The 24562-nt window shown below is 45.3% G+C and overlaps 3 protein-coding genes across 3 annotated transcripts in view; all 3 read left to right on the top strand.

The window, feature by feature from the left end:
* Positions 1 to 24562, top strand: part of PRR3 (proline rich 3) — a 641937-nt gene that overhangs the window by 414348 nt on the left and 203027 nt on the right. The window lies entirely within an intron of this gene.
* TRIM39 (tripartite motif containing 39) lies at positions 1967 to 18704 on the top strand. Its single transcript, XM_049765368.1, has 7 exons — positions 1967 to 2027; positions 4768 to 5227; positions 6885 to 6980; positions 13647 to 13877; positions 15012 to 15034; positions 15835 to 15950; positions 16804 to 18704. The coding sequence occupies exons 2-7, from the start codon at positions 4775 to 4777 to the stop codon at positions 17349 to 17351; spliced, it is 1467 nt and encodes a 488-aa protein (XP_049621325.1). The 5' UTR covers positions 1967 to 2027; positions 4768 to 4774; the 3' UTR covers positions 17352 to 18704.
* On the top strand, positions 20493 to 23051 carry RPP21 (ribonuclease P/MRP subunit p21). Its single transcript, XM_049765446.1, has 5 exons — positions 20493 to 20549; positions 20629 to 20729; positions 20812 to 20894; positions 22640 to 22765; positions 22913 to 23051. Exons 1-5 carry the CDS (start codon positions 20493 to 20495, stop codon positions 23002 to 23004), a joined length of 459 nt encoding a protein of 152 aa, XP_049621403.1. The 3' UTR covers positions 23005 to 23051.

A 24562-nucleotide genomic window follows, 5' to 3' on the forward strand; every position in this document is an offset into this window, starting at 1 on the left:
TTTATTAAGTACAGTAAAACATGGTGCCTTAAAAGGAAAAAGCGGCGGGGAGTTCCTGGCAGGAAATGAACAATTGCAAAGGGATTGGTGTATGACTGAAACCACCATGAACAACTTTGTTAACTATGTGTCTCAGTGACTGATTCTTAAAAAAAAAAAAAATTTAGGGACCGGACAGATAGCACAGCGGTAAGGCGTTTGCCTTGCATGCAGAAGGTTGGTGGTTCGAATCCCGGCATTCCATATGGTCCCCCGAACCTGCCAGGAGCGATTTCTGAGCATAGAGCCAAAAGTAACCCCTGAGCGTTTTGGGTGTGACCCAAAAACTAAAAAGAAAAAAAAGGAAAATCCTAAATTAAAACGTGAATAGAGAGACGTATATAAAACATATTTTTAAAGCCCAGGCAAGAGTAATAATAGTACACCGGGTGGAGCGTTTGTCCTTCACTCCACTGACCTGTGTCCACACCCCATATGATCCCCTGAGCCTCCCCAGGAATGGTTCCTAAACGCAGAGCCAGGTGTGGCCCATAAGCTCAATCAGATGTCATCGCAAAACAAAAACAAACAAAAAAAAGTTTAAAGCCAATCCTAGTTAAAGTGGCTAGGCTAATTCTAGGAATTGAATAACAGTGTGGCCTCCAGAGTCCCTTGGGCACCGCTGATTATTTTAACAGGGACAGGAAGTCTGGTGGTGCTAGCAGGAAAGGTGGCAGCCTGTGAGGAGCAATTTTAGGATGGGAATTGTTCTAAGCATCTGTTCAGGGTGCAAAATCAGCTCATTCGTGTCTTTTTACCTTCGTTCTGCAAGGGGGGACCGGGTAAGGTTCTTTTCCACCAGCAGTGTCAGACACCCCTTTGCACCCATCCGTTCTCAGCTCCGCATCACCTTCTAGACCAGGGGTGGCCAACAGGATTTTGACCCTCACTCAAAATGGCAATATGTGTTGAATAGATCATTGTTAAAATTAGATGTTTTTTATGTGAGCGTTTGTCTGTTTGGCAGGTCACTGCGTGGTGTGGCTCTCTGACTCTCCCAGTTGAAAATTCTGGCTCTTTGGGTCGAACTTGCTCGCCACCCCTGTTCTACACCTTCCTAGATCTACCCAGCACCTACTCCTCTCTCTGTCTCTCAGACCAGCAGCCTCCTTTCAGCCTCCTCACTCCACCGTCGGCAAAATCCTCCCAGCCGCGAGAGGAAAGCAGGCAAGCAGTTAAGCCTGGAGCAAAGCACACAAAAATGCACCGTCGCCCATCGCCTGAAGCCACAAGTCCCAGCGGGGGGCGAAGGTGGGCCGCAGGTAGCAGCGCTGGTTGGGCGCCAAGGCTATTGATCCGGCGAGGTGGAGCCAGACAGAGCCAGTCGGCTCCGGGCCATTTTCTTTCAGATCACCTCCACGCGGGGGGTCCGGGAGAACCTCAGTAGGACTTTTAAAGGAAACCTACCAACAATAACTAGTCGGAAGTGACGTTGAGGGCAGGCACCCAGCCGGTCCGCCACTTAATTGGCCGCGGCCCCGCAAGCTCAACTAAATCCTCAGACCCGCTGGCGGAGGGAGAGAGAAGAGGGGAAGCGTGACGCGCAGCCTGCAAGGCCGCCGCTTCCCCATGAGCTCCGCGCCGACCTAAACTAGCCGAGTCCGGCGTGAACCGGGTCTCGCCACCGCCGCCGCCGCCGCTTCCGGGACGCTGGAGCCGAACCGGCGGGGACCGGCGGGCCCTGAGCGTCAGCGCTCGGTGTGCGCATGTGCGGCTCGAGCGCTATCACCTAGGCGGCCGCGTGCCGGCCACCTCGCTCCGGCCCCGGCCGGGCCCGCCGCTGTCTCATCCGGGCATCTCGCCGTTCCTCCGTCCGTCCGTGCGCCCGCTCGTACGGGCTCGAGTCGCCGCGCCGGGCGCCCCACTTCCGCTTCCGGCGAGTATTGTGCGTCGCGCCGCGGGCGGAGGCGGGGGGAGGAGGAAGGAGGGCGGCAGGCTGCGCTCCGGAGGCTCCGCGCCGCGCGCTCCCGGACCGCGACGCCGGGAAGGTAGGTGCCGTCCCGACGCCGCTCCGCGCCCGGCCCCCGGGGCCGCCCCGCTCGGCCGGCCGCCCGTGCGCGTCGCCTCCCGCCGCCGCTGCGTCACCGGCCCCCCGCACGTAAGCACAGCCGCCTCCGCCCGCCTCGGGCCCGGCGGACGCTTCGCCACCCGGCGACGTCAGCGCGTCCGGCGTTGCTTGGCTACCCGCCGCCCCGGCCCCTCGCGCGCCCGCCGCCGCCCGGCCCGGGGCGGCCGCCACGCCGTCGCTGCGGGCTCCGTGGCGTCACGGGGCGAGCACCCGCCTCCCGTCAAGCCCGTCGCCCCGGACACGCCCGACGCCCGCCTGCTCGCGAGGGCTCCTCCCTCTGCCCCCAACCCCGAGCCCAGCCCCGGGCTCCAGGCTGGCGGGAGAAGACGGGGCTCGGGTGGGACCGAGTGGCTCTGCACCTTCCTGCTCACTTCCGAGCTCCCAACTCCCGATCCGGGACTGGGAGCCACGACCCGAGGCCTTGAACTTCATTTGCCCTTTAGCACAGATTCCAGGACCCAGAGGCATCCTCACTGTGCCTACAGTTTCTTTTACCCATTTCTCTTCCATTCCACTTTTTCCTGGTTTTTGGGTCCTGCCCGATCGTGCACACGGTTTACTCCTAGCTCTGCGCTCAGAAGAATCAGTCATGATAGGCTCGAGGGATGCCGGGATTCGAACTACCGTTCGCCCTGGATCCGCTGCATGCAAAGCAAACAGTCTACAGCTGAGCCATCTCTCAAGCCCCATCCACTTTTATTTTTCCTTAAGTCTAAATCGGGCCTGGTTCCTAACTCTGCATATAGTGTAATTTACCCTGGCTTAGAAAGCCACTTGATTTCCCGATGATTGGGAAGATCCGAGTTGCTAGCCAGGTTTGGGGCCAGAGAGAGAGCATAGCGTGTAAAGGCAACCCCAGCACCATCTAGAATGGTTTCCCCAACTACTGACACAGCCAGGAGGAAGCCCAGAGCACCTCTGGATATTGCTCAAACCACCACCACCACCACCACCAAAAACGTTAGCTTCCTATAGGTAGAGACCAATCTTATCAGATTCTCCTGATTATGGAGGGAAATTCAGGTTTACCGAACTTATCAGCTGTCACTCCAAATGAAACTCTTTTCTCCTGTGCCTTCAGCATTCGAGAACTAATTATGGCGAACCCAACAAGCTGCACAGGCACTTCTCTGGTCACATAGATGTAATTTCTAATTTCTTCAGTTTGTTGAGTTCCCGGGTGGAGAGTTGAAGGTGGGTAGTGTGGTTATAGGTTATAGAAAAAGATTATTTGGGCCCGGAGAGATAGCACAGTGGCATTTGCCTTGCAAGCAGCCGATCCAGGACCAAAGGTAGTTGGTTCGAATCCCGGTGTCCCATATGGTCCCCCATGCCTGCCAGGAGCTATTTCTGAGCAGACAGCCAGGAGTAACCCCTGAGCATCGCAGGGTATGGCCCAAAAACCAAAAAAAGAAAAAAAAAAAGAAAAAGATTATTTTATGGAGAAACGAAATGTTTTAAGGATGGAATAGAGAATTAGCCTCTACTTTATAAATTTCTTTCACGCACTTCTAATTCTTTTGAGGATTTGAGTGAAATTTTGATGGCCTCTTTATCTTTTTTGGTTTTTAGTTTTGGGATCACTCCTAGCTTGGGGGACCTTATGGGACGCTGGGGGTTCGAACCGCGATCCGTCCTAGGTTACCACTAGCAAGGCAAATGCCCTGCTCTTTGCACCACTGCTCCAGCCCATTTTTCTTTATCTTAGTTTACAATCATTCCAGAACCTCTGGGCTGAAGGATGTCCAAGGAATTAATTGTCAATAGCTATTTTGAAGGATTCCAGCCATTGCTGAATGTTCAAAATAGAATTTCCAACTCTCTTATAAGAAGTTGGCCTAAACTTCTAAACGTTTATAATAAAGTAGTAATAACTTTTTTAGTAGTTATCATTACTTTAATCAATTTAGCAGTTTCAATGTATACAAAAAAAGGGATGTTGGGCGAATCATTTTATTCCAAGAGGCCACACTTCCTCTATCTGAATAAGAAAGTATCCATCAGACTTCCCTAAAAAGAAGTGATTGTAATCAGTGGTTTTCAGTCTTTTTACTTCTGCAATCCAGCAGTGCTCCATAGATCAGTGACTGGAAACCACTTCTTTGAAAGAGTGAAAGAACATTGCAAAGAATCATGTTTAGGTTCCAACTGTTGGAATAAAACCCTTCGGTAACATTATTCTTCAAAATATCCCCGATTTAAGAAAACTTAAATAAGGGGCCAAAGAGAGTACAGTGGGGATTGTGTTGGCTTTACATGCAGCCAACCTGGATTCAATCCCCAGCATCCCATATGGTCCCCCAAGCACCACCAGGAATGATTTCCTGGGTGCAGTCATGAGTGACCTCTGAGCACCCACTAGGTGAGATCCAAAAAACAAAAATAAGAAACAAACCAAAAAAAAAAGGAGTCTTGACACATTTGGGTTTTATTGTACTTATACTCTACCAAACTTGTTAGAAAAAAAAAAGTTCTAATTTAGGGATATATTGGTTATTTGCTGTCACAATAAATAGAGAAACAAAAGAGGTTGAATGTAGTGGAAGAAAGATGTGAATACCAAGATGGGACTAAGCCTGAAGTTAGAATTTGACAGGGGTCAAAAATATGAAACCTCAAACTAACATTTTTCTTTTCTCTGCCCTCTTCTCATCCCTAAGGTAAATAATGGCAGAAACCAGTCTGTTAGAGGCGGGGGCCTCTGCAGCCTCCACAGCCGCGGCTCTGGAAAACTTACAGGTGGAGGCGAGTTGCTCTGTGTGTCTGGAATATCTGAAGGAGCCTGTCATCATTGAGTGTGGGCACAACTTCTGCAAAGCTTGCATCACCCGCTGGTGGGAGGATCTAGAGAGGGACTTCCCTTGTCCAGTCTGTCGAAAGACATCCCGATACCGCAGTCTACGGCCTAATCGACAACTAGGCAGTATGGTAGAAATTGCCAAGCAGCTCCAGGCTGTGAAGCGGAAGATCCGGGATGAGAGCCTCTGTCCCCAGCACCACGAGGCCCTCAGCCTTTTTTGCTATGAGGACCAGGAGGCTGTATGTTTGATATGTGCGATTTCTCACACCCACCGGGCCCACACCGTTGTGCCACTGGATGATGCCACACAGGAGTACAAGGTAGGGAACCAGACACTTGGCCTCAGCTTGGGTATGAGGGAGGAGCACAGAGTAAAGGGCTTCCTGGGTAAAGAGTTAGAATATCCGAGGGTGGGGAGTGCCTAAGCAAAAGTACAAGAAGGTATGGTACTTGTCTTGTGCATGGCGACCCTGGTTTGATCCCTGGCATCCCAAATGGTCCCCCAAGCAACGCCAGGTATGATTCCTGATATCTCAGCCAGGAATAATAATCCCTGAGCACCAGGTGTGGCCCCAAAACAAAAGTTCTTGAGGGCAAGATACTAGTCCCTCAAGGCTATAAACTCAGAAGGAGCATAGAATATCTGATCAGATGATCTGCAAAGTGGGCCAGAGCACAGCAGGTAGGGTGTTTGCCTTGCATGTGGCCAACCCGGTTTTAAACCCCAGCATTTTATATGTGGTCCCCTGAGACTGCCAGGAGTGATTTCTGAGTGCAGAGCCAGGAGTAACTACTGAACAACCTCCAGGTGTGGCCCAACAAACAAAAAGATGCACAAAGTATGAAGGAGAGTGATGTGAGCACTCTAAAGCTCTCTTTTATAACATTGAATATGTGTCATCTTGAAATATGCCACATTATTGAATGAAACAATATGAACTGGAGCCTAGGAACAAGCAAAGAAGTCTGATTTCTTCATTCTGTCATCTTGCTCAAAATGCTTCTGATTTCCCAATGTTAGTGGGAATAAGTAACATCACTTTTTTCTTTTTTTCTTTTGTTTGGTTTTGAGCCATGCCCGGAGACGCTTGGTGGTTACTTCTGGCTATTTGCTCAGAAATCACTCCTGGCTTGTGGGGCCATACAGGACTGAAATTGAAATGTGTCTGTCTTACATTAGCACGCTTAAGGCAAGCGCTCTACCGCTTGCACCACAGCTCAGCCCCCAACATCACTTTATTTCATTGATCCCATCAGACAAAACTGAACAATTCTGTAGTTTACAACTTCCTAGGTAATGAATAATACGGCATTTGGTTTAACACTGCAGGGATGTGGGGTAAATGTTTTAGTAATAGGAAATAAAGGTTTTAACATCTAGCATTTTATCATGTATTTTGCTTAATTTTGTTAAAATCTTAGATACAGTATTTAAAGTAGTTAATAATGTGTGTAATTCAAAGTTTATATGTGGGTGGTCATAGTTGGAGGAAGGACAAGCTCAAGGTACAGAGATTATCTTGGCAATTATATATGAGCAGGAAAATGGGTAGTTGATGACATCTGAACAAATATGAGATTGAAAAGGGTTTGGTGAGCAAGGAAGGTAATGTACTACCTGGTAGCACAGGAGGGACCTGTAGGAAGCTGATGATCCAAATGACAGGTAAGAAAGAGTGGATTAAGGTGATAAAATGAAAGCAATTTTTTTTTTTTTTTTTTTTTTGGTTTTTGGGCCACACCTGGCGATGCTCAGGGGTTACTCCTGGCTGTCTGCTCAGAAATAGTTTCTGGCAGGCACGGGGGACCATATGGGACACCGGGATTCGAACCAACCACCTTTGGTGGTCCTGGATCGGCTGCTTGCAAGGCAAAGGCCGCTGTGCTATCTCTCCAGGCCCGAAAGCAAATTTTTGTTTAATAAAACTATATGCTACTCAGCTTCAAATGCCTCTTTTCCCTCTTCTCATCCCTCAGGAAAAACTGCAGAAGTGCCTAGAGCCCCTGGAGCAAAAGCTACAAGAGATCAACCACTGCAAATCCTCTGAAGAGAAGAAACCTGGTGAACTCAAGGTAATGACTAGAGTTAACCAAAATTAACCTCGCAGTATGTAATACACCAGTTCTTACTCATTAGAAAAAAGTGCTGTACACTTTTTTTAGACTTGAACATTGATTTATTAGATCTTTTAAACATTATACCTTAATTTGATGACTTGGCCCCAAAAAAACCCAGCCAAAAAATAAACAGAGACCAGGAAATCAGGGTTTGGGGAGACAGCTTGAAAAGCTAAAAGCATGTGCTTTAGCCACAGTAGCTCAAGACTCACTATAGCACCGCATATTCCATTGTGCACTACTGTGTATGGACCCCCAAAATTAATTTAAATAAAAAGACTAGGGTGTAGATTATTAGAATATAGTATAATAAAATATTAAAGTTACTGACAATAAGATCTGATGTATATTTGGGCATGACTACTAGCATAAAGGACATTAAATAATAAATAACTTTTGCTATAGTGCTAAGAAAGATGAAATATGTGCAAGGCAAGAGCCCTGCCTTATTCTAAACTACATTCCTGTCCTATTCTGTGTGGCTTACCTTCCTCCAACCTGAAATTCTGGTATAAACAGTGAGAATCCCTCTTACCATGTACTTGCTGAATGTAGGTGTTGGGGAGTGAGAAGGGATTTCTTTTCTTCCTGACCCACTCCCCATTTTTTTCCTAATGTACTTTCCCAACCAGTCCTGTAAGACTCCTAGCCTCACCAAAGACAAAACTTTTCTGAATAGACAAGTCTACCGTCTTCTTAGATTGTTAGTACCTGTGTGATCCTATTTTTTCCTAACAAAAAGAGAAAATTTTGATGAATTTTAGCCATTCCTAAAAAATTCAAATATTGGGCCAGGGATATGGCTTGGCAATAGAGAGTACTTGTATGTATGGAGCACTGGTTTCAATCCCTGGCACAACACACACAGACACACATTCAGGTACTATTAGAACTTGAACAATGTGAGGCCGGAGAGATAGCATGGAGGTAAGGTGTTTGCTTTGTATACAGAAGGACGGTGGTTCGAATCCCGGCATCCCATATGGTCCCTTGAGCCTGACGGGCGATTTCTGAGCGTAGAGCCAGGTGTAACCCCTGAGCGCTGCCAGGTGTGACCTAAAAACAAACAAACAAACAAAAAAACTTGAACAATGTAAGTCTGAACTATAGAAGTCCACTTATACAGGGGATTTTTCCCAATAAATTTATAAATGTCTTTTCTTATTCTCTTTCTTTTGGGGAGGTAGGATGTAGAGGAAATTGGTTTGGGAGGCCATAGTTGACAATGCTCAGAGATTACTCCTGGTTTGGCATTCAGAAATCACTCCTGTACTCTCAGGAGATCACATGGAGTGTTGTGGATAAACCTTGGTTGGCTGTATGCAATGTAAACTTCCTACCCATTGGGGCTGGGCAGTGGCGCTAGAGGTAAGGTGCCTGCCTTGCCTGCGCTAGCCTAGGACGGACTGCGGTTCGATGATCCCCCGGCGTTCCATATGGTCCCCCAAGCCAGGAGCGACTTCTGAGCGCATAGCCAGGAGTAACCCCTGAGCGTCACCAGGTGTGGCCCAAAAACCAAAAAAAAAAAAAAAAAAAAAACTTCCTTCCCATTGTAGTATACTATCACTCCAGCCTTTTTTTCCTAGTATGGGAGAATCAAACCAAGGTTCTATTGCCAAGCTACCATCTTAATCTTCAACCTTAACTTTTTTTTTTACACTAGCTTAATGTAAGAATGCAATATGTAATATATAGTATACAAAGTAAATGTTGATTGACTATATTCTCCCTAAAACTTCTGTTCATTGGTGGCTGTTAAAGTTTTTGGAGAGTCAAAGTTACAGGATTTTTTTTTAACCATTTGGGAAGTAGGTACCATTTGCTAATCCCATGCTATTCAAGAGTCAGTTGTAGGAGCCAGAGTGATAGCACAGCAGGTAGGACATTTGTCTTGCTTGTGGCCGATCAGGGGTCAATCCCTGGCATATCATGTGGTCCTCCAAACCTGCCAGGAGTAACCCCTGAGTGCCACCAGGTGTGTCCCAACCCCCCCAAAAAGAGAGTCAGTTGTATATGAAAATTATATAAGAATTTGGGCCAGAGAGATGGCTGTGATAGCTAGAGTAGGTCCAGTCCCCAGCACTGCACAGTGCATTCAGCTCACCGATTTTGAATACTCAGAACATTAGAAATTAGTGCCAAACCATACATCTTTCAGGACTTCTCACATAATAGAAGAGAGTTATAACATCCTTAAAAGCACTCACACTTATTGGTGAGTAGTAATGCCCCTCTTTTCCAAAATAATTCTAGGGAGAATTTATACCCATTAGAGCGACTGCTTTACAAATAAACAGTGGGCCAAAACAGAAGGGATTACACAGTTTATGCAGGAAAGACCTCTTGCCTCCTAATGACCACAATAAGAAATCCTAGATACTACCTATGCATCACTCTTAAACACAGCATAAGATAGAAGACTGTTTGCTTGTGAGTAAATGTTAAGGGAATGGTGTTGCACTGTGTGCCTGAAAAGGCACAATGGAAAGGCATAGCAAAAACTATAGAAATTGAGCCAGTGAGCCTTTGATTTTGTGACTTTGTAACCCTACTACTTGCCGTTACCCCTTCCTTTCAGTCCTTGTCAACTTTTTCCAGAGTCCTTCCTCACTTTGCCTCCCGCTTGAGTTAATTCCTCCCCATCAGACCCAGGATCCTTAGAGAATCCTTTGGAGAGTTGACTTGTTGCAGTGGCAGTACAGTAGGGATCTACCTCAGAAAGTGCTGTAGCTGATACTTGAAATTGTTAAAAAAAAAAAAAAAAATTAGGAATTTCAGAGGTTTAAGTCCTGTACTAGCTGATACAATAATGTTATAAATTTTAAGGAGTTGGGCCAGTGTACTAGTTCACAGGACTAGAGTCTGTGCTTTGCATTGTAGGAAGCCTGGGTTCAAGCCCCTGAGAACTTCTTGGATGTAACCCAGAAACCTAAAAACAATTTTATTATCATTACACTAATAAACTTCTAGACTCTGGTACTGGGGTGGATGTTGTCAGTTCTCTGAAATTGTTTCAGAGATTCTGTCCTAAAATTTATCTTGTATATCAGTCGCTCAAGTTTTACTGATGCTTATACTATCCAGTTAACTCAGATTTTTATCAGATGTCTTGTAGTATACAAAAGATGACTATCATATCTCTGACTTACTACTAGTATTTGCACTTTACTTTTCTTGACAGTAAGTTGCATTAGCTAAAGCTTCCAAGTTAGGAATAATAGAGATACCTCTTAGAGAGAAAGAAAGGTATTTTTTCTTTTTTGGTGAGTGAGTTTATTATTTTTCAAGACAGACCTGTCAGTGGCGGCTCTCTTCTCAGAAACACTCCTGACAGTTCAGAGTGCCATGAAATGCTACAAATAGAACCTTGGTTTCCTGCATACAAAATATGCATCTAGCCCGTTGAGCTGAGAGGGTTATCCTGATCCCTAATGTCATGTTACTGAGCTCTTATGTCAATTTTTACCATTTTAGCATTGTTTGCAACACCGTAGCATTTTGCAGATTCTTACCAATAGATGTTTATACACCCACCACCAAATTCAAATATCTTCTTGTTTCTACCTTCTCCTACACCCATCCGTTTCTCTTCATTTCCAGAGCCTGAGATTTAGTCTGTCTTTTTTTTTTATATTTAAGCACCATAATAACAAACATGTTTTTTTCCTCGCCCCTACAAACATGTTTTTAGTTAGGTTTTGTAATAGAAAAGAACACCCCCTTCACCAGTGCAACCTTCCCACCATCAAAGCCCCCATCTCTCTCCTCCCACACCCACTGCCTGTATTCAAGATAGGTATTCTATTTCTTTTTTTGTTTTGTTTTTTTGTTTTTGGTTTTTGGGTCACACCCGGCAGTGCTCAGGGGTTATTCCTGGCTCCAGGCTCAGAAATTGCTCCTGGCAGGCACGGGGGACCATATGGGACGCCAGGATTCGAACCGATGACCTCCTGCATGAAAGGTAAACGCCTTACCTCCATGCTATCTCTCCGGCCCAGGTATTCTATTTCTCTCACTCATTACCATTGTCATGATAGTTGTCAGTGTAGTTATTTCTCTAACTGCACTCACCACTGCCTGTGTCTATCCCTCTGACTTATTAGCATAATAGTTTCCATGTCCATCATATATAGGAAAATGTCATGATTTCATCTCTCCAGACAGCTGCATAGTATTCCATTGTGTATATGTACCACTGTTTCTTTTTTTTTTTTTTTTTTTTTTTTTTGGTGGGGGGCCCCACACCTAGTGACACTCTGGTTATTCTGGCTATGCGCTCAGAAATCTCTCCTGGCTTGGGGGACCATATGGGACACTGGGGGATCAAACCAAGGTCTGTCCTAGGTTAGCACGTGCAAGGCAAATGCCCTACTACTTGCACCACTGCTCCGGCTCCATGTACCATAGTTTCTTTAGCACTCATCTGTCGTCTGTTGTCAGGCCTCTGGGTTGTTTCCAGATTCTGGCTATTAGTAAATAGTACTGAAATGAATATAGTTGTCTTTTTTACTAGTTCATTTACTATTTTTTATATAAATTTATTTTATATATATATATATAATTTTATAAATTTATAATTTATATATAATTTTTTATATAAATTCTGCATTCTTTATTTGATTAAAACCATCCACTAATTGTCTTTCCCTTCTTGACCTTTTTTGGTGGGGGCTGAAGGACTTTGGTTCATACTGGGAGGTAATCAGAAACTATTCCTGCTCTGTGCTCGAGTTACCCCTAGCATTGCAAAGAGAACCAGATGTGGTGCTGGAAATTCAAACACAAGTACTGTGTTGTGTACTATCTCTGTGGCCCATCACTTCCTGACTTTCTTTTTGGTCAGGGGACTATTCCTGACAACTATACAGAGGTCATTTGTAGTGGTGCCAGGAATCACATCTAAAGCATGTGCTCCATGGGGCCGGGTGGTGGCGCTAGAGGTAAGGTGCCTGCCTTGCCTGCGCTAGCCTAGGACGGACCGCAGTTCGATCCCCCGGCGTCCCATATGGTCCCCCAAGCCAGGAGCGACTTCTGAGTGCATAGCCAGGAGTAACCCCTGAGCGTCACTGGGTGTGGCCCAAAAACCAAAAAAAAAAAAAAAAAGCATGTGCTCCAACGCTTTCTCCCTATGTTTAGCCTTGTATGTGGCTACTTCAGCCCACCTTGGTTATATATAATATATATGTTTTATATATATTATCTGTATATAGTTTTATATATATAAATTTTTTAACAGGGAATTTTCAAAGAATTAGTGCACATGTTTTGCATTCTGGAGGCCCAATTTGGATCATTAGTATGACATGGTCCACTAATAGTAATTCTCAAGCACCACCCCCAAGAAACAAAATAATTTTTTTGTTAATATTTTTTTTTGGGGGGGGGGCCACACCCGGCGGTGCTCAGGGGTTACTCCTGGCTGTCTGCTCAGAAATAGCTCCTGGCAGGCATGGGGGACCATGTGGGACACCAGGATTCGAACCAACCACCTTTGGTCCTGGATCGGCTGCTTGCAAGGCGAACGCCGCTGTGCTATCTCTCCGGGCCCCTTTTTTTGTTAATATTTATATGGATTTTTTTTTTTTTTTTTTTTTTTTTTGGTTTTTGGGCCACACCCGGTGACGCTCAGGGGTTACTCCTGGCTATGCGCTCAGAAGTCGCTCCTGGCTTGGGGGACCATATGGGACGCCGGGGGATCGAACCGAGGTCCGTCTCCTAGGCTAGCGCAGGTAAGGCAGGCACCTTACCTCCAGCGCCACCGCCCGGCCCCATTATTTATATGGATTTTAATCTCTGCTATGGTCTTTGCTTTCAGTTCATCAGCTGTGCTCAGGACTCACTCCTGGCTCTGTACTCAGGGATCATGCCTTCCAGGACTTGGAGGATTATATGCAAAGCCAGGGATTGAACACAGATCAGCTACATGCAGGCCAAGCACCTTATCCACTCACTGTATGATCTCTCTGGACTTGGAGCCAATATTTGTTAAAGAAAATTAAAATTAAGGGGCCAGAGGCCGGAGCGATAGCATAGTGGTAAGGTGTTTGCCTTGTACACGGCCAACACGGGATGGACCCTGGTTCAAAGCCCAGCATCCCATATGGTCCCCCGAGCCTACCAGGAGTGACTTCTAAGTGCAAGGCTAGAAGTAACTCCTGAGTGCCACCGGGTGTGACCCAAAAATAAAAATAAAAATAAATAAATAAATAAATAATTGAAGGACCAGAGCAATAGCACAGTGGGTACGGTGTTTGCCTTGCACATGGCCTACCCAGATTCTGTACCCAGTATCCCATATGGTCCTCTGAGCACTACCAGGTGTGTCCCCCAAAAGAAAAATGGAAAGAAACATGGGAGTCTTACTGTTTCCTGTGGCAGTGGAAGTCTTTTAATTCAAATTTACAGTACTTACAGCAAAGCATAGTTGGAGCAGAGAGATAGTACAGTCGGTAAAGCACTTGCCTTGCTGGATACTATCCCGGCACTGCATATTGCCTCCTGAGCCCCACCAGGAGTGATCCTGGGGCACAGAGCCAGGAGTAATCCCTGAACACTGCCAGGTTTAACACAAAAATACGTCCTTCTAGCCCTACTACACAAAATGTCTTTCTCTTTTCTCAGAGACTAGTGGAGAGTCGCCGACAGCAGATCTTAAAGGAATTTGAGGAGCTTCACAGGCGGCTGGATGAAGAGCAGCAGGTGTTGCTTTCACGGCTGGAGGAAGAGGAACAAGACATTCTACAGCGCCTCCGAGAAAATGCTGCTCTCTTAGGAGACAAGCGTCGGGACCTGGCCCACTTGGCTGCAGAGGTGGAGGGCAAGTGCTTACAGTCAGGCTTCGAGATGCTTAAGGTTCGACCTTTGCCCCTGCCTAGCCCCTCAGGTCAAGTGCAGTATAGCTTTGCACTGACCGTTTTGTCAATCCGGGATGCTCATTCTTCTGCTCAGCTCCTCTAAATCTAGCTTTCTCTTCCAGAGAAAGTTTCTCTTTTTTTCTCCCATTCCCTTCCAATTTTTGTGTTTTTTATGTCTTGTCAACAATTATGTGCTTAATTTGTACCAAAGGAAAAATTGGTTCTTTTGAAAGGAGAGAAGTTTAGTCTGAATTAGTGAAAAAAACTATGCATTAAAATTGTATAAATGCAATTACCATTACTTTGAGTCCTGCAACTTGATTTACCTAAGTGCTTTCAAAAACTAGAAACATAGTTTGAAGGACATTTGAAATAATGTATAAATAACATATTGCTTTTGATATGTAAATAACACCTCTAAAATGTGTGAAGCTATTTGTTCTCTTAAGATGAATGGTGTTAGCAAGGTTGTAGGGAACATATTTCTCAGAGACCAGAGATTCAACATTTGACTGTGAGGCTGTACCTTTGTACCTTTATCTGCATGTTATGTATTGCTTGGTATTTATTCTTATGTCCTTTCATGTATGTGTGTTCTGCCTTCCACATTAAACTGGGAATTCCTTGGGGGACAGAGATTTGTCTTCTTTGTCTTCTGGACCCCAAGTATTCACAAATCAAGATTGGCACACAATTATTAATAACTTATTAGCCAGTACCAGATGGGGGATACCCAAAACAGGAAGGTGTAATTTGTTCTATGCCACCAGTCTGGAGTTATCTATACAGATCCTCAAGGAGTTAAGTGTGTAATGGGTACTTGGGGGACAGAGTAAAGAGCAAATACAATCCCTGTCCCTTGCAGTGAGCTCCCAGTGTTGTTAAAGAGCAAAGACAAACATACAGAAACCATTTAGAAGTGATACGTATCCCTAATCTTCATGACAGTCAAAGTTGAAAGTAGGGATTAAGTTGAGGAAGATGTACTCTGAGTCTTCTGAAGCTCTTCTTCTTACATTCTGACCTTCAGTATGCCCATACGTAGTTTACAACTTTGGGGAGAGGGGACTTTTGGCCTTTAGGACCCTCAAATACCAGGACCAATATTGCTTTCTTTTCTCCTTCCCTCTAGGATGTCAAAAGTACCCTGGAAAAGTAAGTGATTCTTATATCTCTTGGAGTGAGTTAGGCTTAGCTTAGGGAAGTCTTTACAGTAAGGAAGTTGGGGTTGTGGGGAAGGAATAAAGATGAGAAAATATCATTAAATTTCTGGGTAGAATATGGGAGAGGTTCTTTGCATCCATAAAGTTGGATAGCAAATCATGGAGTTAAGGATTTTTTTATCCTTTCCTCTGAATATTGGGACTCCCTTGGTAAGGAAGAAGATGCAAGATAATATAAAACTAGAGTCTAACTATGTGTGTGGATAGAATTGTGTACAAACAGGATGGAAAGGATTGGGGAAAAAAACATAAGTTGGTTGGCTATTCGTCCCTATGAAATTTAACAGTGCCCTAAAAAAATAAGGCATTCTTTTTTTCTGGGGGGGAGGGGTGTCATACTTAGCAGTATACTTTGAGCTATCTCCCTGGCCCAAGAAAGAATCATTCTTTTTGTTCTGGGGCCATTCTCAGAAGTGCTCTGGGCCACATCTAGCCCAGTACTGGTCACTTTTAGTATGTTCTAGGTACCAGTCAATGCCAGGAATCAAACCTGGGCTCAACTTTACTTAACCCATTGAGTTAGCTCTGGCCTAGCCAGTGAGAATCTGTCCAGTGCACGAACTAGTCTTCATAGACTGGAAAAAAGAAAGCAGTAAGCGGGTATTTGTAAGGAGGAAGGAGAAAGTGGGAGGGTGGAAAATTTTAGTTTCTCCCATATAGATGACAATATCTTAATACAAACCCAGCTGGAGCTTCCCTTGACCCTACCCTTTCTTCCCCTTACACTCCTAGATGTGAAAAGGTGAAGACCATGGAGGTGACTTCAGTATCCATAGAGCTGGAAAAGAACTTCAGCAATTTCCCCCGACAGTACTTTGCCCTAAGGAAAATCCTTAAACAGCTAATTGGTGAGTTGTTCCCAAAAGGCAACTAACAGAAAAAAATAGCAGAGAAGAAAGTCTTTAGATCCTTCTTTGTCTAGGCTTCCCATTATCCTATCCATCACTCTTTATACCTATACCCACACCTTTACCTGGCTTTCAGGTGAGAAGCCTTAGGTGTCATCTATTTTTTGGTCCCACTTTTCTAAATGGATAAAGAAAACAGTTATAAATTTGCCTAAAGTAGCCCTCTCTTAAATATTTTCTCAGAAAATAGTCATAAACCAGAGGCCAGAACAGTAGTACAGCAGTAGGACATTTGCCTTGCACACAGCCAACCAGGACTGACCTGGGTTTGATCCCCGTCATCTCATATGGTCCCCTGAGCCTGCCAGGTGCAATTTCTGAGCACAGAGCCTGGAGTAACCCCTGAGTGCCACCAGGTGTGGCCCAAAAACCAAAAAAAAAAGTCAAACCAGAACTGAACCAGGAAAATAGGTGCATGACCACCCTATGTAGGCCACAATGCTATCTTGCTCTGTATTCTTCTTAATGTTTTCCATTCTTTTTAGCCCTGAGACTGCCTGACACTTTTCTCCACAGTGAAAAGATAATGATGTCAGAGAGGGATAGAGAGAAGAGCAGGCAGGAGCCTAAACTGTCAGTCCTTGCATCTGTTGGTCTTAGCGCCAGGGTGAGAAGTGAAGCCATGTTTCCCACCCCTTCCCTAGGTGACCAGGGATTGGGAAAGTTAGCCAAGCCATGATATTTGGGGACTTCGTAGGGAACAGGCTCTGTAAAGGCAAACTGGAAAAGAGAGTAAGGAGTGTTTAGCTATTCCCATCCTCATCTAGCTCCCAACTCTGGCTTCTCCCGCCAGCGGACGTGACCCTCGACCCCGAGACTGCTCATCCTAACCTAGTCCTGTCAGAAGATCGTAAAAGCGTCAAGTTCGTGGAGACAAGGCTTCGGGATCTCCCTGACACACCTCAGCGTTTCACCTTCTACCCTTGCGTCCTGGCTACTGAGGGTTTCACCTCAGGTCGACACTACTGGGAGGTGGAGGTGGGCGACAAGACCCACTGGGCAGTGGGAGTGTGCCGGGACTCCGTGAGCCGGAAAGGCGAACTGACTCCGCTTCCTGAAACTGGCTACTGGCGGGTTCGGCTATGGAATGGGGACAAGTATGCAGCCACCACCACGCCTTTCACCCCTTTGCACATCAAAGTTAAACCTAAGCGGGTTGGCATATTCCTGGACTACGAGGCCGGCACACTGTCTTTTTATAACGTCACAGACCGTTCTCATATATATACCTTCACTGATAATTTTACTGAGAAACTTTGGCCCCTCTTCTACCCAGGCATTCGTGCTGGACGGAAGAATGCTGCACCACTTACCATCAGGCCCCCAACAGATTGGGAATGACAGGGACATGGGAAATTACTTGGGTAAGGCAGGGTCAAGAGCTATGGGCCTTCCTTCCTGTAACCTGCTGGAACATCTTCATACCTACTTGGTTCCTGTCTCGAACCATCTGGAAGAAGCACCGTGGTTTCTAGAATGGTTTGTGATGAGCAGTAGGTTGGGTGAGGTATAGTTGTACATTCTCCTGTTGGGGTCGCAAGCTGTCTCCCAGAGGATTGGCTCTCTTGGTGTCTATCAGGTTTGTATTACACAGTATGAGTTGGGAAAGAATGAGAGCTTTTCCAGAAACAAAAAGTCTAGGAGAATATGACTTACACCACAGGAGGAAGCAAGCCTGTATACATCCTATCACAGGGTTCTTTGACTCAAAAAAGTCCTATTGGCTGAGGAAAATTCTATCTGTACCTCTAGATAGAATAAAGATGAATGGCAGCTGCTCTTAGGGTCTAAATATTGAGGAATTTTCTGAGGTTAGATATCAGGCATTAAGAAAATGAAAAAATCAGGGAAGAAGAGATTAGAGGAACAGATTTCTTGAGACTAATGAAGGAAAGTTTCTCTGTCATTTCAGTAGGATTGACAAAGGTAAGAATATGGGGAGGAGTGGGTTAGAAAAGAGAGAGCCCAGGTCCTTGCCTCAACCATCAGCACACCTGGCTTATCTAGCCTGTCTCCTTAGAATTGACTGAGAGGTTGGTTACCTTTTTCCAGGGTCAAGGTGCCTGATAACCTGCAAGACAGTCTACCCTTCAAGAGAACTTGGGAAGAAGAGAGTCAGGTTGTAGAGCCAAGAGAAAAGTATTTCTATCTAAAAACCCTGGCCTTAAAAAATGTTATCTACTTCACTTGGCTAGGTATCTAAGCTAGGAAGGGAAAAAGGAAATGCAGTCTTCCTTACTCTAAGAATGGATAGAAGAAGGGAAGATGCAGGGAAGATCCAGACAGACCACTTCTGTTTGCCTGATGGCATCTGTCAGAAACTAGCCAGTTATAATAGCCAGTCTTTTGCTTGTTTGTTGCTTCTCTACACCTTTTGCCATTCCCCTTTCAGAGAATGTAAATCATTTTAATATTAGGCCAAAATAACCTTTAGGGAACTTAACTTTCAAAAAGGTAAAGTGATGCATGCCAAACCAAACTAAAATAACTTGGATTATCTGCTTCTTGGGTAATCAGGATCCACAGAAGACTGGGACAAGAGACTGCAGATTATTGAGGGCATTTTGTTCCTCTGCCACCTCAATAGGACTTTGTCCAGACTCTCCTCTTACCTTTGTGCCTTGACTGTGGTTCTTTGTGGCAAGATGCTTTGGTTGGTGAACATAAGATGGAACAAAGGATCCACTGAAGTGATTTCTGTGTTGTGTGATGATTTGACAAATGTTGAGGTCTGAATATCACTGGCGTTAAAAAGTCTTGCTCCTTCCCAGAGGTCAGTGACTTAGAATGCCTACCTTGCAAGCAGAACCATCACATGTACACATGTTGCCTGATCCTCACAGGCAGATGTGTGCAAGTACTGCCTTGGCAAGCACTGCAACTAAACTGTGTAAGCTCCAGGTCCTGGAAGTGCAATCACTCACTGGCCAGCACTATAGCCAATGCAACCTTCAGTGAGCATCAGGGCTGAAGAGTGCAAGCACTAAAACCTGACATATAACCCTTGGTGAGCTGCAGCTAGATATATGTATGGTTACAAATGTTTTCCACAAAAACAATTGGACAGGAAAGAGTGCAGGGAATAAGGCCACTTGCATTGCTGCAGACCCTGGTGTGATTTCCCCCAAGCACCACCAGGGGTCGCTAGTGAGCATCTGGAATTGTGGCTCTCATTCTTCAAAACTAATAGTAAAGGGAAAAATACAAAGGGATTTGAGAGAGGCTGTGTGTAGATCCCAGTCTAGCAGGTCTGGACTCGTTTTTACAACCTACATTTTCTCCCTCTTTTTTTATAATTATAAACTCTGCTTTCACATATTCCTAGACATTACAAACTTTGGTTTCGAACTCTTACACATTTTGGTTATAGTGTTCACCAATGATTATAATTGTGCTAGAGATTCAAAACAGCTTAGCTACAGTTTTTACATGGCCTTTGATATGTTGAGGATCAAGCTCTGTGAAGTGGGCACTTAGCCACTTGAAATAGTCCCTGAGTCCTGGCCATCTACGTTTTAAAAATGCTCCTCTCCTTTGAGTCTGGGAACCATTCTAAAATACAGCCTGGGAGGAGATATTTCAAACGTTTTTGCCCTGCCAAGCCAAATAAGGGCGCGTGGGCACACACACACACACCCCACAGAGCCTGGAAGAGGAAAAGAGGCTCGTCCTCCCTATCTACATTTGTATTCTGCTGTTCAACTTAGTATCCCTTTGTCCTCAGGAACTGATGGTCATTAACTGAAGGTAAATGCAGGAAACCAAACAATACGAATGGTAAACAACCAGACCTGGGCATCTATGTGCTATTGGGTGCAGTTTCAGTCAGGAGGTGCTGTGGACCCGTTTCTGTTCTAGAACCTGAAACTAGCAGCACTTCACAACAAGAAATATCCTAGGCTAGGAGCCCTTGCCTCCCTCCATCTCATGTTTCTTTCCAAAGCCCCTCTTTTTTTAACTGATTTTTACATATTCATCCTGTGTTCCTTCCACCTGTAGATCTTATAGGCATTCACTTTGACTTGAGAGTATGGCGGGTCTGTCTTACTGAATAATCATGCCCACGACCTGTCTACATACAGTTGTAATGGAGGGGCGCTGCTCAGAGAACTAACATACGTGCTTTGTATGCCAGAGACCCGGTTCTTGCACTACGTGGTCCCAGACTACCGTTGTGTGTGACCCAAAACCCACAAGGAAAAACAACGGGCCAATAGTCAACCTGTAAAAAACTCGTTCGGCAATTTAACATCCTCACCTCTTTCATTCTTTCTTCCTAATATGATCTGATCATAGGCCTTACGAAGACTAGAATGTCAAAACTGAAAGGGACGCAAGGCTTGGAGAGTGGAGGGGTTACATCTTTTTAGTCGCTAGGGAGTAGAGGCGGCGGGGCCTGGAACTACACTTCCCGAGAGGCTTTGCGGGGACGTCCGGGGCGGGGCCTGCGGGCCGCGACCGGCCGGTTGCTGCGCCGCGCGAATGGCTGGGCAGGTGAAGGACCGCGAGGCCTTCCAGCGGCTTAATTTCCTGTACCAGGTGCGTCCTCGTCTCGGCCTGGAGGGGGTGGGGGGGAGGCACCGGCCCCGAGTGTCCGACCTCTCGATCTCCTTCCCAGGCCGCTCACTGCGTCCTAGCGCAGGACCCCGAGAATCAGGCGCTGGCGAGGTTCTACTGTCACACCGAGAGAACCATCGCGAAGCGGCTCGTCCTGCGGCGGTGAGACGGGCGGCGAGTGGGATGGAAAAGAACGGGGTGGCGGTGGGCGGGCACCCGGACCGTCTTCCCCCTCTGCCCTCAGCGACCCCTCGGTGAAGAGGACACTCTGTCGGGGCTGCTCTTCCCTTCTCATCCCGGGCCTGACTTGCACCCAGCGCCAGAGACGTGAGTGCTGGGGCCGAGCAGGGGAGATTGAGGCTCGGCTTAATCTGATTCCTCCTGGGCTGGGCTGGGATCTCGATTTAAATGGCTGTCGGGCGGGATTTGCAGGAATTCACTATAATACCCCTTGGAACAAACTTCAGATTTTAAAGTTCAGGTTTAGTTTATAAATTAGAAAATGTTGTCATAAAAGACAATCCAACCCATACATACATAATAGATGTTACTTAGGAAACAGAATTCCATCACCATATTTATCTGCTGGCACAACAAAAGTGTTTGTTTTGAAGCCGCACCCATGGCTACTCCGGACATGGGCTGACGAGACCAGAATTGAGCCCCCATGCGATGCATGCACTTCAGCCCTTTTGAGAGTCTCAAAAGTAACTCAAATCCAACAAGTACTTTTTTCTATTTTTAATTATATATTATGCATATTATATGATTTATAGTTTTACTTATGATTATTTCAGTTTTACTGTTTAATATGTGTCAAGTATTTTTGCTAGATTCATTAGTCTCTTTTTTTTTTTTTTTTTTTTTTTTTTTTTTGGTTTTTGGGCCACACCCAGCGGTGCTCAGGGGTTACTCCTGGCTGTCTGCTCAGAAATAGCCCCTGGCAGGCACGGGGGACCATATGGGACACCGGGATTCGAACCAACCAACTTTGGTCGTGGATCGGCTGCTTGCAAGGCAAACGCCGCTGTGCTATCTCTCTGGGCCCAGTCTCATTGAAATTTTAGTAGATTTTTGGGGGGGAAAGTATCTGTTCTTTGATTCTGGCACCACACCTGGAGGTACTCAGGCCTTACTCCTGATTCTCTTCTCAAGAATCACTGCTGGCAGTGCTCAGGGGACCAGGGGTTAATCTCTGGTTGGCTGTGTTCAAGTATCCACTGTACTCTTGCTTTGAACCCTGAAATTACAGCTTTAATGGGACAGGCTAAAGTGAAACAACTGAAAAAGTTTTTTTAAAAAAAAGCTTTAAAGGGCCCGGAGAGATAGCACAGCGGTGTTTGCCTTGCAAGCAGCCGTTCCAGGACCTAAGGTGGTTGGTTCGAATCCCGGTGTCCCATATGGTCCCCCGTGCCTGCCAGGAGCTAGTTCTGAGCAGACAGCCAGGAGTAACCCCTGAGCACCGCCGGGTGTGACCCAAAAACCAAAAAAAAAAAAAAAAAAAAAAAAAAAAAAAAAAAAAAGCTTTAAATAGATAAATTGGATGATATTTACTAATGCCAGTGGTAGTGAAGATTATGGTAAAATAAATAAGTTATGGAAATTTTGAGCAAATGTGAGGACTCAGTCAAGGCTGCCAAGGAAATGAGAGTGCAGGAGTATGGAGTTTGAAGATGGCAAAGGCAAGAAATGAGATTGGAGAAGGAAACAGGGCAGGTGTTTAAAAATTCTTATAAAGGTGCTTGGCCTTGATCTAAAGTAAAGTAGAAAAGGATAGAATTCCTGTTTGAGAACAATGGAAGCAGAATTAGAAACCTTTTTTTCTCCCAAAATTGCATCCTCTCAGTGGTCCTCATAGGTCCTCATAGGGCCCGCGGGCCACATATTGTATTTGTATCTGTTTTGTTTCTTCATTGCAAATTAAGATATATGCAGTATGCATAAGAATTCGTTTATAAGTTTTGTTTTTACTATAGTCAGACCCTCCAATGGTCTGGAGGACAGTGAACTGGTCCCCTGTTTAAAAAGTTTGAGGACCCCTGCATGATTCCTTCTACCATATTTCATGCCAGACCGTAAAGGGCAGCACTGGACAGTATATACTTGCCTAACATGCCAGCGCAGCCAACGTTTCCTCAATGATCCTGAACATCTGCTCTGGGGAGATCGGCCTGAAGCCCAGCTGGGGAACCAGTCAGGTAAGAGGTGGTAGAGAAAAAGAGGTATTCCCCAAGCAAGTTGGAACAGTAAAGAGCATTAGTGCTGAAGAGGACCTATGTGCAAGTATTGGGTTGGTACAAAAGGTGATTAAAATGTTAAATAACTATTTCTGCTCATCTATACAGATTCCAAACCACCACATCAAAGTATAGTCTACCCTGTGACAGCCCAGGATCCAGAAGAGAAAATGCAGTCTCAAAACTCCAGTTCTCAATGACAGCTTTGCCCTGTCTTCTAAGAGAAATAAAGCTTACTTTCTATTTACTTTGTGTGTTTGTTGTTTCAGCTCGATTCTTTTTTTTTTTTGGGGGGGGGGGGGCACATCCAACAGTGCTCAGGGCTTACTTCTGACTCTGTGCTGCTCAGGGATTAAGCGTCTTGATGGTCACATGCAAGACAAACACCTACCTATTGTACTATCTTTTTGGCTCCCTCAATTCTATTTGTTTGTATTTCTCTGTTGCCATTTAATATCGCTTTTGTCCTTTTTCTTTACCATCCTTATATTCACCCCGTTAAAAATAACTATTTACCTTGGGTCCCAAGTGATAGCACAGCAGATCGAGCATTTGCCTTGTATAAAGCCAACCCAGGTTCAATCCCCAGCATACCATATGGTCCCTTGAGCCCACCAGGAGTGATCACTGGGCAGAGCCAGGAGTCACCCCCTGAATGTCACAGGGTGTGACCAAAAAACAAACCAAAAAAAAAAAAAAAAACACTTTGCATAGACTACTTGACTCAACTAAGCAATTCCTATTTTTGGTAAGTTGCCTCCATTGCTCCTGCACTACTTTCTCAGTCCAGTGCTCCATTTGGAAGTTGGGTTGCAAGGTTCTCTGAGAATGATCCTAATTTGATAGCTCTGACTGAGGAGTAAGTGGGGTGGGGGAACTTGGTTGCCTTTGGGGCCACACCTGGCAGTTGTGCTCAGGGCTTAATCATAGCTCTGAGCTCATGTGCAGGGCTATCGAGTGCCAAGGATTGAACCCAGGTTGTTCACGTGCAAGGTTCTCTAGCCGAAGTCTGGCTGTTGACTTAAGTACCAAACAGACTGCTGATTCCTTTGATGATGTGTTTTTGTTTTTGTTTTTTTATGCCTCACTTGTTTCTGTGGCCCTCTAGTCTTATACCATGGCCCCCGGTCGAGAAGCTTCCTTGCTTCCTCTCTTTTTTTCTGGTAACCAAGAATTTCTGGCTTTAGGTATATCACTCTATTCTCTGTCCTGTTACATGTCCTTGTGTCGTCTCATGCTCTTATCTTTCAAATAAGATTACTTTCACAGGTTCTGCATAAACAAAATTTGGGGAGAAATAATATACAACTTAGACCAGAGTGTAAGTTGAGTTTTGAATTCAATACAATCATCATCCCCCATGTTTATGGAAACTACACTGTAAGGTTATTTAGAATGAGAGACAACCCATAAACTTTCTGTGGGAAATTTTTTTCTGTGCTAGTCCTAGAAAGTTCTTTACATTTTCTCAAAATTAACTGAAGTTATGTGATATATCAAGTTCAAAACAAGGCTAGAAGCAGAACTGTGGTCCCAGTTAAAAGCTCTTCACAATCATGGTTGTTGCTGTGAGGTTTCTGTAGAGATCCTGGTTTCTGTACAGATCCTATGTTGAAATCAGTGTGACGTGGAGTAACTTCTGGTTTCATCGCACCATTAAGTGGCAATGCAGAGAAAACCCTGCCCTGAAATTAGGTTGCTGCTGTTACAAAGTCATCAGGGTGTCATATGAACACTCTTTGGAGTCAGTCCATGCCA

Source organism: Suncus etruscus, chromosome 18 (assembly GCF_024139225.1).
Source record: "Suncus etruscus isolate mSunEtr1 chromosome 18, mSunEtr1.pri.cur, whole genome shotgun sequence".
Classification (NCBI taxonomy): Eukaryota; Metazoa; Chordata; class Mammalia; order Eulipotyphla; family Soricidae; genus Suncus; species Suncus etruscus.